General features: G+C 43.0%; 1 protein-coding gene across 1 annotated transcript in view; it reads right to left on the reverse strand.

Moving 5' to 3' along the window:
- Nucleotides 1–11,631, reverse strand: part of LOC124613163 — a 113,254-nt gene extending 101,623 nt beyond the window's left edge. Inside the window, exons 1-2 of the mRNA XM_047141832.1 lie at nucleotides 11,565–11,631; nucleotides 2,549–2,686 (exon numbers count right to left, since the gene is read on the reverse strand). Of these exons, the coding sequence (XP_046997788.1) occupies nucleotides 2,549–2,686; nucleotides 11,565–11,631 (205 nt within the window). The remainder of the gene's footprint in view (nucleotides 1–2,548; nucleotides 2,687–11,564) is intronic.
- Between the last annotated feature and the right edge of the window lie 6,297 nt (nucleotides 11,632–17,928).

Genomic DNA, 17,928 nt, shown 5'->3' on the forward strand with positions numbered 1-17,928 from the left:
AACGTCTAAAGAACGCAGGACCATTCTCCTCTTCCTAACTGTATCTGATACTTTCTGTCTTCTGCTTAATTTCATTGTTACTTCTTAATTTCTAAAATTCTCAAGTTTTTAGATAACCCATCATTTTCCTATAAATCGTCTTTCTAATACCTAATTTTTCAAGATTATAATTCCGTAATAAAAATTCGCTGGAATACATGCATGTGTTCACTGCTGTGTGATGGTGCTTTATTTTAAGGTTTCCCTACATACGATTTTTGTTGTATGTATGGTTAGTCATAATGCACGCAGTATTTACTGTTAAAGGTATCATCCTACACTGAAGATCCAGAGAAACAGGTACACCTGTCTAATATCGTGTAGGACCCCCGTAAGCAAGCGGAAGCGCCGCAACACGACGTGGCATGGACTCGACTAATGTCTGAAGTAGTGCTCGAGTGAACTGGCACCATGAATCCTGCACGGCTGTCCAAAATCCGTAAGAGTTCGAGGGGTTGGAGATCTCTTCTGAACACCACATTGTATGGCATTCCAGATATGCTCAATAATGTTCATGTCTGGGTAGTTTGGTGGCCAGTGGTAGTGTTTAAACTCAGAACACTTCCTCATTTTCTTGTCTAATTAAATGATGGCTGATATGGAATGCCAAACGCTGGTCCCTGTCAGATGAATCGCCAGCTGAGGTCTGACAAAGAACAGCAGTGGAAGAGAAACATGGGTTGATTCCACTGGTGAAAGTGAAACTGGTGGTTTTGAGCTCACATAGTAAAACTGCTTATGGGTTTCCTGACCAGAAAGTTTTGGGAACTGCTGTTTTATTACAGCGTTCATTCTTCGTGGGGAATGTGCCAGATTCATTTAGATTCGAATTCAGCTGATAATATGATTTTAGATCCGAAGGAAGTAGGGTCATCTAATCTAATCTTCACCATATTCTCGATAGACTGGTGCTCTAACCTAAAACAGAAATGTTGGCACGTGATGGGTGCGGCAGATGTCAGAAACGAGTCGAGAGAATGAATCAAATGGCTCTGAGCAATATGGGACTTAACATCTTAGGTCATCAGTCCCCTAGAACTTAGAACTACTTAAACCTAACTAACCTAAGGACATCACACACATCCATGCCCGAGGCAGGATTCGAACCTGCGACCGTAGCAGTCCCGCGGTTCCGGACTGCAGCGCCAGAACCGCACGGCCACCGCGGCCGGCAGAGAATGAATCCATATGGTTCCAGAGACCTTCTCAAATCTAAAACATTTATGACTTTAAAGTCTCTTCGGGTTTGCTGTCGGATCCTAAAATCAACTTGACTCGATATTTTGGCGATTCAGTTGGTCGAAGAAGCAGATTCGTCGGGCTATGAAGTTTGGACCATCTCTGGAGGTACATGAACATAGATCGGTGGTCTTTCTTACTTATTCTGGAGGCATATCGTTTAAGATTGGACGAATTTTAAGGAATTTTAACATTAAGAGTGTGTTTCGCCCATCTTCTAAGATTAGGGCACTGCTCGGCTCTGTGAAAGATGATTTGGGACTTAGGAAACCCGGTGTATACAAAATTTCGTGTCAGTGTGGGAAGGCTTACATTTGCCGTTCGATTCGCACAGTTCATGACAGGTGTGTGGAACATCGCCCTCATACCAGGCTACAACAACCGGAAAAATCGGCAGTAGCAGAACACTGCTTAAATGAGGGATACAGTATGAAATTTGATGAGACTGTGGTAGTTGCCAAAATTTCCGGTTTTTGGAACAGTGTCTATAAAGAGGCGATTGAAATTAGGTTGGCGGATAATTCAATCAACAGAGACAATGGGTTTCCTCTTAGCACGACCTGGAATCCTGTATTATCTCTCATTAAAATTGAACGTTCTTCGGTGCGGCCTTGAGTGTGATGTATCGTTGCCAGCAGTATTCCACTAAGGGCGGCGCCAACTCCCTGTCTTGGAGGGCAGCAACCATGATGGGCGGCGCATACGCCATGTACTGAACGGTGGCCTGTACAGGTCGTCGATTTGCAGCAGAAGCAGCATTCTCCTGAAGATGTCGACCAGTTGGATCGCCGAAACATCGAGTCAAGTTGATTTTAGGATCCGGCAGCAAACCCGAAGAGACTTTCAAGATTTATTGCGCTGGGAAAGCCTACGTAGTCACACTGAAACATCTATGATATATATGTGCAGACTGACGCGACAAATGGATACGTGTACGAAGCCCAAGATTCGAACCAAGGTCTGCTTCTCAGCAGGCAGATGCGGTAACAACTACGCCAGTGGTTTTGTACAACTGCCCGCACTACACTAGTACGCCTGCACCCTCAATCCAAACTCCCATCAAGCCACAGCCCACTTGGTATTCCCCCTAAACTCGAATGGAGTTGCAAATGCTCTGCAACTGTATTGGAATAGCATCTCAGCATAGAACAAAATGGGAGATTCGGGCATAGGTGCTTAAATGATATGAAACTAACTTTGCACAACTGTGTGGACTACCACAGCACGCCTCCGTCCTCAGTGTCGACAGGAACCTCAGTGCTGCACTTACCTGTTAGGAGGTGTCGGTCAGTGACGAGGACTCCAGCACACAGGTATTGGAAGGCTCCGGGCACCTCATCTAGCTGCAGGTAGATGGACGCGTGCCATGGCAGCCCTGAGGTCGCCACGTCATTCCCAGACCAGCACCCTGCATAAGAGAAAACTTCTCTAGCAATCAACACAGTCACTTTTGCCTGGGAGAACACTGTTTCAAAGGCGTGTTCTAATGAATCTTCGGTTTTCTTACTGCTGTGAGTTGGTGCTATGGATACTGTTTTCGGTTCAACACTCTAAACTGCTGAGCATGTAACATTCTGAACAACTGTCTAAAGGCAAGCCTTTAGGCTCCAAATAATATATAATTACGGTTGACTATACTGTACTGAGAATTTAGAAATAATGAATTAATGGTCGGAAATGTCAATTACCTTTTTATTATCATAAACATCTTACACCTTATAACAACAGCTTAAGCTCATATCAACAATACACTCCTGTCTCAGTATTACAACGGCAAATAACATTTTGCCACACACTTTCAAATATCCACGTTGACTGTTGTACAAGAAGAAAAGCAGGTAGGATCCTACCAACATCTTCCTGTTAGGTTTTTTTCTGGAGTTTCATAATTCAGCGGTGAGCGCATCTGTTATTAAGGTGCTCATCGACATCAATATCAAAGTGGATATTGTACCGTCAGGTTGAAAGTTCATCCTCCTGCAGAGAACAAGAGGTAGAGCGTCCAACAGTAGTGGCAGAACATTGTCAATGAACAACGTGTGCAGTGTACCATACAACTGGGGTGGCAGCAAAAGGATCCCATTACATCTATTACATCTACATCTGTGCTACGTAACCCACCTTACGGTGTGCGGCGGAGGGTACTTTGCGTGACGGTCACTTCCCCCCTTTCCTGTTACAGTCGCGAATGCTGGAAAGATTCAATGTGAGCTCGAATCTTTCTAATTTTAGGTTCATGGTATTTTTTCGCGTTATACGTAGGAGGAAGCATAAATTGGTTGACCCCTCTAACAACGTAGGCTCTCGGGATTTTAACAATAGACCACACCGTGATGCAGAACTCCACTCTGGCAGTCTCTCCTAGTGGCGATGTCTGAGCAGCTCCGGGACGCCGTCGTTCTTTCTAAATGAACCTGTTACGAAATGCGTTGCTCTTCTTTGGATCTTCTCTGTCTCCTCTGTCAGTTCTCTCTGTTTTGGACCGATATTGAAGCTAGATCATTTGTAGGTTGACTACACTTCCTGAGGATTCTTCCTATGTATCTGAATCTGGTGTCTGTCTTACCTACGATTACTTTTATGTTGTCATTCCACTTCAAAACGCTTCGTACGCATACTCCTAGATATTTTATGAGTGTGACTGCTTCCAGCGATTGTTCCGCAATGATGCATCATTCTGCCTGTTCATGGGCAGTACGTTACATTTGTATATGTCGAGAGTCAACTGTCACACCATGCACCAAGCGTCGATCTTCCGCAGATATGCCTGCATTTCACTATAATTTTCTAGCGTTGCAACTCCTCTGTATACAACGGCATCGTCCGCGCAAAGCCTCATGGCACTTACGACGTCATCCACAAGGTCATTTGCATACAGTGTGTCCAGAAACAGTCTGAAAAGCTTGTAAGGATGTTGCAGGGTACGTTGAGCTGAGAGAATTGTCAGCAAAAAAAATTGGTACGTTGCGAAGTTTCTAAGTTAATTAGCATTGAAGTTCACCAATCAGGCAGTTACGCGTGCAATTTCAAGAGGCCCGCCAGAGACGGTGTCGCCAAACGAATTCTTCGTCTCCTTTCCCACAGCGATACAAAATTTGGTTGTAGGACGGTAGTAAGGATCGAACACGAGCTAAAGGCTGACAGCGTTATTGTATCTGCCGGGCCACTTGAATTTGCGCGCGCTAAGCCGTAACTGGGTAACTCCAATGTTAATTAACTCGGAAACGTCGCACCGTATCGTTTTTTTTTTTTCTTAAGAGTTCTTTCTTAGCACAATTTACCCTGCAACACCTTCACAAGCTTTTCATACTGTTTCTGACTGCAGTGTACCTTGTGAAAAGTGTACCAAGTCCAGGATTCGAACTCAGGTCTCCTGCTCAGCAGTCAGTCCCTTGGTGTAAGCCCGAATTTACTTTCATGTCTGACGCTTCGTCTCCATTGAGAGTGACAAGCTGTGTTCTGTTTGCTCGAAACTCTCCAATCGAAGCACATTGGGTGGCGCCATTGAGTTAGTAGACTGTCTGGCGCCACTGTCTCAGGTGTAGTATCGGCTATCCCTCTTGCGACCCCATTGCCTATATCTGTGAGGAAAAGTTGGTGTCTGTAAGTTCTGTCCTTAGAAGGTCTTTGCTTGCCGATATGTATACGGGATTCGCTGGCCCGAGAGGGAGGTACGAAGTTTGGGGATTGGCGGTACCGTCGCGCTAAGAGGTGGTCACGAGATCCGAGCAGCCGAAGCCACGAGCTGTGCAAGAAGTGCCTGCGCACAGCGAACATACCAGAATACTTCACCGGGGTCAGCGTCGACTACAAGCAGCAGGCCGACATTCCATCGGTTGGTTGGCAATATTCGTGTCGGATGACCGCTCGTGGCCTGGCTGCCCTCTTCTATTTGGCTTTCATCGGTACCTCTCAGTGACCGCTGCGACGCACCGTGGATCCCTGGAACTGCTTGCTGATAAAGGGGAGTAACTCTCTGTAATCCTCGTGGTGTTTTGTCTACCTGTCCTCCTTATTATTTACTGGTTTGTACCCGACCCTCTGAGTTTTTATCGGTCGTGTCTTTGGTCGTAAATATAGGCGGGAGTACTGTACTAAGACACTAGTCGTCGTTTGAAAATTTGTCCCGCTATTATATTGGCTTTCCTTTCTGGTTTGTACCCGATCATTAATGTTCTAATTAATCAGCTTTTGGTCGCAAATACAGCCGGAACAGTTGTACTAACGCACAGGTTGCCGTTAAACAAAAGAAGGACCTTGTGGTTAGATTTAGCCATTAACCGGTTGTGTCCTTTGATTATAATTGCATTTTTCAGTCATTAGTTATAAACTGAACAATCTGTTGCACTAAACTGTTCGATTCTGTGTTTGAAAGACCGGGTCATTATTGGTGTACGTTAGCTGGATCTTGTGGTGCCGCCGAGTGAGTTAATTGGTAATAAGTGTTCGTAAGTAATGTTTTAAGACGTGTCTTCAGAGTGGTCTTAATAACAGCCAATCAGTTTAACCTTTAAAATATTAACAGCCAGCTGCCACCAGGACTTTAGTCAATTATCAAAAGGGATGGGGTGGGGTCCAGTCGCACCTTGGTTGCCGACTGAAATTAAGAGGTTGGTTGCTTTGAAGTAAGTCTTATCATTGGCATATTGTTTGCTAATGTGTTTAACCTTTGAGCACAGGTGCGAACCTCTTGACATACTTTTTTATAAATCTTCAAGATAGTGCAGCGCTTCAGTAACCGTGAATTGTTCAGAAATTAAGAAATTCAGCCTTCAGTTGCAGTTAATTTCTTTCGACATACACCTTTCAAATTAAAACTTAAGTCATTTGTTTTGAGTAACTGAATCACTCTTGTCATCAGTGGTGCTTATACAGTTCTCATGTGGTGCAGAATGATATTTAATAAGTGTCCAGCATGGTAGTAAACACCGCTATTTTACCCGATAACGTGCGGGCTGCAGGTCCGGCCGTCTTGTAATCACTGTCATATTGTTGCTGTTTTGCAATACAGCATTTCAGATTTATTTTGCAAAGATTAAAAGCTTATTCAGCTTAAGGTTTAAGGTCAAGAGAATTCTGTAAATTTGTTCATTTTCTTAAAGAAAGTTTTATGGTTAAATGCTTCGATTATCTGTACAACACAGTTTATATATTGTTCAATAAACATGTTGTGTGAATAGAAAGTTATATTGGTGGGTCCTTCTTTCCATGTTTTCCTTAATTCTAGTAAATACCACGTATCACACACACAGCTGGTTTGATATTCCGTAGCTCGTATTTTGTTCAGTGGGTGGCAGTGCGAAGCTGTATCAAGCGCCTTCCGGAAGTCAAGGCATACGGTATCAACCTCGGCGTCGGTGTCTCATGTTTTCTGGGTCTCGTGGACCTTCACAGCAAGCAGCGTTTCACGCGATCGTTATATTCGGAACCCATGTTGACTCTCATAGGGGAGATTCTCTGTCTCCAGATCTGTCATAATAAATGTGTATAGAATATGTTTCAAAATTTTACAGCAGACCGTACGTCAGAGATGTGCGCTACAGTCCTATACGTCTGTTCGACTACTCTTCTTGGAATCATATGATCCACGTTTTTCTTCCAATCGCTAGGAACGCTTCATTCCTCCAGCAATCTGCGGAACGCTGCTGTTGGAAGAGAAGCAAGTTCTTTCGCATCCTCTAGGTGGAATCGCATGGGCATCCTGTGAGATATAGTGGCCTTTCCTTTCTTGAGCGATTTTAGCCGCTTCTCTATCCTGTGGCCACTTGTTTCGATATCTTTCTGACGTTCGTGCGACGGTTTAGAGATGGAAACACATAACGATATTCTCCAGTGAAACCATTCTGGAAAAGGCCGTTTAGTATTTCCGCCTTCTCTCGGATATCGTCCGTTTCGATCCTGTTACGGTCACAGAGTGTCTGGACAGATGGTTTCGATCCATTTACTGATTTAACATAAGGCCAAAAATTCTTAGACTTTTCCGTCAGCTTAATAGATAGAATTTTACTCTCTGGTTCACTGAACGCTTCACGCATAACTCTCATTTAGCTAATTTTGGCCTCGTTCAGTTTTTATTTTTTATTTTTTTATGAGGGTTTGGCAAGGTTTAAATTTTCAATGGAGATCCTTCGCAACATTGCTTGGCACATACTGTACGTGCCTAAGGCTTGTTGTACATTATTCTTGAACTTCGTTAGTTGATGCTTTTCGTTTTCCGTTCTGGAGATGAGTTTTTCATATCCACCTTTCAAGTAACCTGAAATCTAATTTTTTTGCTCGTATTGATAATGTACAAACAGATAGAAAACCATTACTGGTCATCCGTGACAAGCATTGCGTATGGAGTTTCATCATTCCAGTTATAGTTAACGAGGGAGTTGAAATACAATCACGAAAAGAGGCGGCCTCCATAAACCATATAGACTGTAGGATGTTCGGCATTGCCGTACTGCGCTGGATATCAATTGATACAATAAACTTCTTGGTTCAGAATCATTTGGACCTCTTTTCTGCACACGTTGTTTGTTCGAGATGTGCATTTTGCGGGCTGGATGGCTGATGCTTAGTAATGAACGTTCACCCACACGATCCAATACACTCGAATATTGCTGATCGAACAATTCTTTGCAGAGATCCATCGATAGCTCTCCTTTGTTTCTGTCCACCCCGACATATATCTTCCAATTAGGATGACGCTAGTTGCAAAATTTTTCCCCGTACATTTATTTGGCTTCCATGGCCGTGCATCCTGCTGCCCCATATATTAAATGAATGTTCGTAAGTTCCTACAACACGAAACGATCCATCGTTTTACAATCGTTAACAGTAAACAGTGCTAAGCTCCACCGTGAACAGGTCACAGGTTGTTTTGCATTGTTTTTCAAGAGACAGCCGTTAATATCCTACGAGGTTCACTCCAAAAGAAATGCACACTATTTTTGTAAAAATACAGTTTTCCTTCTGCATGTGTGAAAGTTTTAAAGTGTGTAGATGCATCCTTCCGGCTTGTTTTCAAACTTACTTCAACCTGTTCCAGTGAGTGGCGCCGTCACAGCATGTCTTCAAGGTGGCTGCTACACTTGACGTTCGTCAGAAGCAACGTGCTGTCATAGAATTCCTGTGCTGTGAAAACTAGACAATGGGAAACATCCACAAGAGTTTGAAAAAGGTGTATGGAGATGCTGCTGTCGATCGCAGTACAGTTATTCGGTGGGCAAGCAGGTTACGTGGTGAAAGCGGACACGGCAATATTGAGGATTGTCCCCGTAGCGGCAGGCCTCGTACTGCACACACTCCAGACAATGTGCAGAGAGTTAACGAATTGGTGACTGCTGACATACGCGTCACAGTGAACGAATTGTCACGCTACGTTGGGATATGGGAAGGAAGTGTTTGCAGAATACTGAAAGTGTTGGCGTTAAAAAAGGTTTGTACCAGGTGAGTTCCCAGGATGTTGACAGGGGCTCACAAAGAAACAAGAAAAACGGTATGCAGCCAACTTTTGGAACAGACCGAGAATGGTGGAGATGAATTTCTTGGAAGAATTGTGACAGGTGATGAAACATGACTCCATCACTTTTCACCAGAGACGAAGAGGCAATCAATGGAGTGGTATCATGCAAATTAACCCAAGAAAAAAAATTCAAATCACATCTTCTGCTGGAAAAGTTATAGCTATGGTGTTTTTCGATTCCGAAGGACTCTTGCTTGTGGCCATCATGCCAAGTGGAACCACCATAAATTCTGATGCAAATGTGACAACACTGAAGAAACTTCAAGCTCGACTAAGTCGTGTTCGACCACATCGGCAAAAACAGGATGTTTTGCTCTAGCACGACAATGCACGGCCACATGTCAGTCAAAAAACCATGGAAGAGATCACAAAACCCTGATGGACAACACTGAAACACCCGCCTTACATTCCTGACCTGGCTCCATGTAACTATTGTCTCTTTGGGAAACTGAAAGACTCTCTTCGTGGGACAAGGTTTGAAGATGATGACTCCCTTGTGCACGCAGCCAAACAGTGGCTCCAATAGGTTGGTCCAGAATTTTGCCGTGCGGGTATACAGGCGCTGGTTCCAAGATGGCGTAAGGCAGTTGAGAGGCATGGAAATTATGTGGAGAAATTGTTCCTAAAGGATGTATCTACACACTGTAAAACTTTAAAACATGTAGAATAAAATATGAATTTTAAAAAAATAGTGTGAATTTCTTTTGGAGTGGCCCTCGTATTAATTTTAAACAATTTACAGACACTTTCCTCATAAACGTTGTTGGTTCGAGACAGCGTATCAGCAGAATTTCGCAGCACTGGTTCCTTATCAGAAGCGATCGCTCCTGCAGCGAGCTGCCAGTCCAGGCTTGATCCAGTAGCTGAGGCACTATAGTCGCATTCTGAAGAAGCAAGCTCAAATTACTATTCGACCAGTCAGGTATAGGTCGGCCATAAAGTCTTTCAACTATAAGCGGCAGTCAAATGAAAACGAAATAAATGGAAAAAAGTAAGTAAACTGTTCATTATTTTAAAAGTAGTTGGCATAACTGTTAATACAGTTATTTCAGTTGGAGACATGGAAAAGTGTCTGCGGTTGCCTGCGGAGCCACAATTGTGCCCAGAGGTGCACCTCTTCGTCCGAAGCAAATCGCAAGACACGAATGCCTTTCATCAGAGCTCCAAAAATATGGACATCCCATGAGGAGAGATCAGGACTGTATGGAGGATGTGTAAGGGCTTCCCAGTGAAACTTCTGCAGTGTACTCGAAACAACCTTGCCAACATGTGGGCGGGCATTGCCCTCAGCTGAATGAGGCCGTCCGTCAACATTGCTGGGCGTTTCAACTTGATGCGGCGCTTCAACTTCACGTGGACATCCTTTATACAGCCACGATCTCTCCCCATGCGATTTTCATTTTATAGGGCTCTGAAGAAAGTCATTGTTGCCCGTCAATTTGCGGCGGACGAAGAGGTGCACTCCTGGGTACGATCACAGTTTCCTACGTAAACGCCGACGTTTGCCCATGAAGACACTGGTCGTCTTGTCTCTCAGTGGGATAAATCTACTAACATGTATGGCGAGAACTTTTAAAATAATAAACAGTTTACTTAATTTTTCCACCTATCTCGTTTTAATTTGACTGCTCTTTATGAATTTTAGGACTGTTCTTCCAAGTATGACTGTGTTTAATATCCCATCCCACATTTGTTCAAGCTGATTTAGTGCCTGAATACCGACCTCTGCAGCTAAACAGCTAGCTGCCAGACTCCAGTTTTTCGCACATCATCGCTTCAAAAAGTAGCTCACATTTTATCACCTGCTTAGTACGCTTGTGTAAAGTCATGATTAGTCATAAGCTTCTAATGCACGATTCTTGCCGAGTGCTGTAGTTGTGCACCATGGTTTTCAGCCCGGAGACTGGTTCGATGCTGCTCTCCATGCCACTATATTCTGTACAAGTCTCTTCATCTCTGAACAGCTGCTGCAATATACATCCATTTGCAACTGCATACTGTAGTCATCCCTTGGTCTCCCTATACAAATTTTACCTACTGCGCTTCCCTCCATCCCAGGGGATCCGTCCTGTCATTCGACCTCTTCTTTTAGGCAAGTTGAGTCATATATTTCTTTCCTACCCAATTCTATTCTGTACCTCCACACTAGTCTCTCTATCTATGCATCTAATCGTCAACATTCTTCTGCAGCACAATATTTCAAAAGACTTCCTACCACTTCAGTTTATTTTCGATGTTTACAAACATCTCTTCTTCAGAAGTGCTCTTTTTGCTAAAGCCAGCCTGCATCTCATTTCCTCTCTGTTGGGGCTGCCATCAGTTATTTTGCGGTCCAAATAGCAAAACTCATCTGTCACTTCTAGCCTCTCATTTCCTAATCTAATTTCCCCAGCATCACCTGCTTTAAATCTGTTGCTACCTTGTTTCGAGACACTGTTCGTTCCGTTCAGTTGTTCTAACAAGTCCATTACCGTCTGACAGAATTATAATATACTTGGCAAACCTCAAAGTTTTTATTTCTTCTCCCTGAACTTCTATTCCATTTCACAATTTCTCTGTAGTTTCCTTTACTGCTTACTCAATGTACAGACTGAGTAACATCGAAGAGAGACTACAAACCTGCCTCATTCTCTTCTCAACCACTGCTTCACTTTCATATCCCCCTATTCTTATTGCTAAGTCGTGTTACATCGCTAATTTATTAAACACGATAGCCTCTTAACACAGAACACAAGTACAAGTCTAGAAACTGAGTCCAGGAATAGTAGATTACGAATTGTATGTGAAAATCCGTTCGGCACAATAAAGCTCACAAGGTCCAAGTCCGTCGCCTTGGCCATTGCTGAAATAGCAGCCGGATGACAGGGTCTCAGTATTTATCGAGGACATCACGCAAGTGGTTCTCCGCTAAAGCTGACCTCTGACGGCACGTGAAAACGCATGTGGGCGAGGAGCCGCTGACGTCACAGTATGGAACTCTGGGCCAGCGAGATATACGGGCCCTGCAATCAACTTATGACGTCACACTAGAGGGCTTGTCGGCTACACTTTGGGAACGCTCGGCTCCTTCCAGGGCCCACGGGAAATCAATATTTAATTGAAAGGTACCTACTAAAGGTCTCAATTTTACTGTGTGCTATCGAGAACTTGCGTGCTTTTAAACATGCAGTCTAGAATTATTAAACTCACATGAAATAGTTACTCGCTCCCCAGCGGAGATGGCTGCTGGCACTCGTAGGACCTGCATGACGTGCCACGGCCTGCCTTTCTCGTGGGCCACGGTGGAACCCCACATTCCAGCACACTGCAGAGCGGAGCGCAGCATGTGTGATTTTTGCTTCACGGCGAGGGACGTGGCGAACGAGTTGTGACACCATTTTACGTCACAAGCGGAACATAGGGGCCGCCATATTGTACTGAGCTAAATTACGTATTTCGGGAGTTTTGGGTTTTCTTTCTCGTCCCATACGTGGTGTGAACATAAGCTGCTGCAAAGCATCAGCAAATTGAGTATATCTCTAAGACGCATCGTTCTATCTACGATTCGTTACAATAAAATGACAGAAAACTATACACCTGTAGGTACTCGGCTTTCTGTTGTCGATGATTTTAGTGTCACAGCTTGCGCGTGTGGAAGGATATCGTTTCAGTGCTGCGGCACAATGATGATCTGTCAAAAGGGTGTCTTCTTGGTACAATTTGCATATTAAATATCAAATAATAATGTTGACGGTCCATGCTATGTACGGAGCCCCAGTTGCTATGTTGAAGCCGTAGCTGAGTTGATAGCATTGTGAACTGTAAAACAAAAGGTAGCAGGCTCACATCAATTTCAACAAAAATAACTTTTGTCCTTTCGTTTTGTAAACGATTTTGGGTCTTAATTATTAACTTAAGACAAGTATTACCTGCAATAGTCGTTGTTATTTATTATAAATAGCGTATTTGTTGCAATTCTTGTTGGGAAGGCCAACGACTGGAACGTTTTCCCAGTTGCCAGAAATCTTAAAGTGACTGCCGGTCTATGTCAGAATGTAAACACAAGTCACACACTTCAGCTTCTTGCTACTGCGAAATTTTCTGTAAAATGTATATACCTGTCTGTGGCTTTATCTACTGATTCATATTTCTACGTTGTCGATATATTGTTAAGTGGGCTGCTTCTGTGTTGGCAGCGCTGTGTAGCGCTTTGCATTGGATCTCTGACTGCGCTTTCTTTGTAAGAGACTCTGTGACTGGTCGGACTCATTGTTGGAAGTTAATCGCCAGTAGTGTTGGGTAGTTGGAAGTTAGTCGGCAGCAGTGATGGAAGTATTGTTGGGCACTTGGAGGTGAACAGCCAGCAGTGGTGGATGTTAGATGTGAGAAGTTAGCATTGATAGAGGGTAGAGGTCTGAACTGTTAGCGAAGGCTAACGATCTGGAAGTATCCGACATGGAGATTGAATATTATTCATGATTAGATACCTTTGTACTAGATGTCAAGCACAATTTATGTTTGTCTGAACTGGATGTCACATTATTAAGGAAAAAAAATACTTATGTGGTTTGCAACAAAATCTTTCCCTTGCTAACCACATGGCTATTGGTAGTTAGTGGCTTTAGTAGTTAGAATCTTTTATTTAGCTGGCAATATTGACGCTCGCTGTATTGCATTATTTCGCGTAATGAAGATTTTTGTGAGGTAAGTGCTTAATGAAATGTATAGGTTATTGCTAGGATTTCTCTTTAGTCAGGGCCATTCTTTTGAATTAATTATTTTAAGTCAGGTTATCTTTTTTTTTTTTTTTTTTTTTTTTTTTTTTTTTTTTTTTTTTTTTTTTGAGCAGTCTCATTGCGTTGCGCTAGGATATTGTGGGTCTCAGTCATTCAGCAATTTAAGTACTTCCACACTCATTTAAATGAAGTAGTTTCTATATATCTTTTTCAGCGATGGCGAGCAGCTCCGAAAAAATCTTCTGTCCCATTCGAATGAAATTATCAAACGAATCTCGGGCGCGAAATATAATGATGAAGTACGTTACTTCAGAGTATTGGTAGTCGCCAACCTGAATTACATTCAATTTAAAACCGAAAATGGGATGAAAATTCAATCCAGTTAACGAATAACTTCTATTAGCATGTATCTCAGATCGTTACACAGCAATATTTGATGTTCCTATCAGCAGTTCGCTGTTCAAGCCATTCGCGCTTTTCTCCGCTTTCTTCGACAATCACTAGTAGAGTTAACGCACCTACTTTAGGCGTGTCGACTTTCGTAAGGAAACTGCGTGATTTGCGAGCCAAATAAAACCGAGGACGGCCGTTGAAGAGCGCGAATCACATTAACCAGCTCCTCCCGCGTGCCGACGGCTCTGTCTCTGGTGAGGTCGGTTTTCCCTACCGCGTCCACGTCAAAATTAGCTGCCTCGTCACGCGGGAGGGCGGCTTAAGAGCGTTGGCACAAGTTTGTAATCTGCGCCTGCACTCGGCGCGCTGTCCAGGGCATCTACACTACTGGCCATTAAAATTGCTACACCAAGAAGAAATGCAGATGATAAACGGTTATTCATTGGACGAATATACTAGAACTGACATGTGATTACATTTTCACGCAATTTTGGTGCATAGATCCTGAGAAATCAGTACCCAGAACAACCGCCTCTGGCGGTAATAACGGCCTTGATACGCATGGGCACTGAGTCAAACAGAGCTTGGATGGCGTGTACAGGTACAGTTGCCCATGAAGCTTCAACACGATACCAATCAAGAGTAGTGACTGGCGTATTGTGACGAGCCAGCTGCTCGGCCACCATTGACCAGACGTTTTCAATTGGTGAGAGATCTGGAGAATGTGCTGGCCAGGGCAGCAGTCGAACATTTTCTGTATCCAGAAAGGCCCGTACAGGACCTGCAACATGCGGTCGTGCATTATACTGCTGAAATGTAGGGTTTCGCAGGGATCGAATGAAAGGTAGAGCCACGGGTCGTAACATATCTGAAATGTAACGTCCACTGTTCAAAGTGCCGTCAGTGCGAATAAGAAGTGACCGAGACGTGTAATCGATGGCACCCCATACCATAACGCCGGGTGATGCGCCAGTATAGCGATGGCGAATACACGCCTCCAATGTGCGTTCACCGCGATGTCGCCAAACACGAATGCGACCATCATGATGCTGTATACAGAACCTGGATTCATCCGAAAAAATGACGTCTTGCCATTCGTGCACCCAGGTTCGGCGTTGAGTACACCATCGCAGGCGCTCCTGTCTGTGATGCAGCGTCAAGGGTAACCGCAGCCATGGTCTCCGAGCTGATAGTCCATGCTGCTGCAAACGTCGTCGAACTGTTCGTGCAGATGGTTGTTGTCTTGCAAACGTCCCCATCTGTTGACTCAGGGATCGAGACGTGGCTGCACGATCCGTTACAGCCATGCGGAGAAGATGCCTGTCATCTCGACTGCTAGTGATACGAGGCCGTTGGGATCCAGCACGGCGTTCCGTGCTACCCTCCTGAACCCACCGATTCCATCCATATTCTGCTAACAGTCATTGGATCTCAACCAACGTGAGCAGAAATGTCGCGATACGATAAACCGCAACCTCGATAGGCTACAATCCGACCTTTATCAAAGTCGGAAGCGTGGTGGTACGCATTCCTCCTTCTTACACGAGGCCTCACAACAATGTTTCACCAGGCAACGGCGGTCAACTGCTGTTTGTGTATGAGAAATCGGTTGGAAACTTTCCTCATGTCAGCACGTTGTAGGTGTTGCCACCGACGCCAACCTTGTGTGAATGCTCTGAAAAGCTAATCATTTGCATATCACAGCATCTTCTTCCTGTCGGTTAAATTTCGCGCCTGTAGCACGCCATCTTCATGGTGTAGCAGTTTTAATGGCCAGTAGTGTAGATGCGGCTACGAGCGGACACAGAAACGCCGATTAGCCTGCTATTAAAAATGCTGCAGCGCTATTACGGGTAGGTCATGCGCGCTCCGTTGTCTCTGTAGCCCTTCTCACACGGTTATACAGAAACTACTCATCAAAAAAATTTGATTTTTACTTTACGTACAACTTAACATGTCAGCTTCAGGGAGAAGTGCTCGTCATCTCGTTAATGGTCATACTTATTGTGATATTCGAAGTTGAGCAAGACGCTAGGCGAAAGTTAAAAAAAAAATTGTAATGAAAAATATTTGTCGCTATGATTTTGGGTTTGGTGGATATCACGACCATACGTTGTTCCGGATGAAATTTACCTAAGATATTGACTTTTTCTTTAGACTTGGGAGAAGGTCTCGAGAAAACGGAATTTATAGCAAGTTCACATCCGACAGCACACTCGCGAGAGTGAAATATTCATAACATGCCTCATATCTCTCACACCACTCGAGATAACGAAAAGAGATTTTGGAAAATGTTAGCGCACAACGAGGAGAGTATTCAGTCATATTGCCGAAGGATTTTCTTTCTACACCCCAGCTATATTTCGTACACGAAAAAGTACAGCAATTAGCATATCATATTTCTGTTTCAACCCCCGTGCAGAGTGAGGGAGTGAATTTCTTACTACATATAGCTTCTAATTCGTCAATGATACTGACTTTGACGAATAGTAGGAAGGTTCTGCAAGTTGCCAGTGTGTTCACAGCTTGAGAGTTGTGAAAGAGTTTTATTAGATTAGTTCTACTCTGCAGCATTGTTGTAATAGAAATAACAAATTTATTGCCTGTGTATCTGTGCATAAAGAGTTACAAAAACATGATAGTTATTACTTTATGAACTGCTTGCGACTATTGATTACAGTTAAAATAGGTTATAAATGTGTGTAACCTATTTTTAATACATCAAAAGACAATTAAGGTGAAGATCACCACTTCACTCTGAATGGGGATAGGAACAAAAAATTGGCACACTATTTGCGGCAAATTATTTCCATGTTTCTCAGATGAAGAACAGAGAGATAATCCTTTGGTAAGTTTCCATTGTAGTTGTCACTGTTAAAAATACAATGGGTTATGGGATTCCGCCAAAATTGCTATAGAACTGACGAGTTATTTTTATCTCGATTGTTAACCTATTCTCATTGGAAGAAGCAACTTCATTTATGAGTAACGACGACATTTCTCTTTGACACGTTTAATTTTACATCGTTTATCCAAAAATCAATATAATTCGGAGAAACTCGCCTTGCAGTATCTATTGCGACATATTTCTGAAACAGTGTCATATTAAACAAGCAACAGGAGATCAAAGAGGTCAATAGGTTAATCCATTGTTTTAGTTTGCAGTAACGTAAAGTTACATGAAGTCATATATGTATTAGCTACCTTGACTTGAAATGTTTTTTTATTGAATTTTCAGGTATGATGATGACAGCACAGATCTGTGGAAACTGGTAATCAATAAACAGATTTACAAGTGATCTTGGTGAACCTGGTTTTTAAGATTAACAAAATTACGTCATCCCCAACAGTTGACACAATGTCAATCACATATAATAAGAGAAGAAATTTCATGTTCATTTTCATACTAGCAAATACTCTTTTTAATAGCTGTTGAAGACTCTTAGAAAATTACAGTACTGGACTGCAAAATAAAAAAAGCATAGTTTCTGCTACATCGCTGTAGATCAGAAAGTTTTGTATGTTAACCATACAGCAAAATACTCTCCTCTTTGTGTACTATCACTTGCCAAAATCTTGTGTCACTATCTCAAACAGTTTAGGATATATGAGGAATGTTATGACTATTTCACTCTAGTCTGCATGTAGTCGGAAGTGAGCATGGTACATAAATTCCATTCTCTTGAGGTTGGAGACAGATGGAGACTCCCTCCCAAGCAAAGAAAAATTCAGTATCTTAGCTAAATTTCATTTGCGGCAACACATGGTGCAATATGCACCACAAACAAAATCATTGCAACCTCTATTTCTTGTTGCAAACTTCTCATATTTCGCGCAGTGTCATACTTAAATGATAATATTATGTTAAGTATGACCATTATCGAAATGTTGGGCACTTCACCATGAATCTGACTTATAAAACTATAAGTAACGTGAAAATCAATTTTGTTTACGGATTAGCTTCTGTAAAATCGTTTGAGAAAAATTGCAGGGTGTGCGCATAGATTCTGTCAGCACAGCCTGTCGCCA

Source organism: Schistocerca americana, chromosome 1, assembly GCF_021461395.2.
Source record: "Schistocerca americana isolate TAMUIC-IGC-003095 chromosome 1, iqSchAmer2.1, whole genome shotgun sequence".
In the NCBI taxonomy this organism is placed as follows: domain Eukaryota; kingdom Metazoa; phylum Arthropoda; class Insecta; order Orthoptera; family Acrididae; genus Schistocerca; species Schistocerca americana.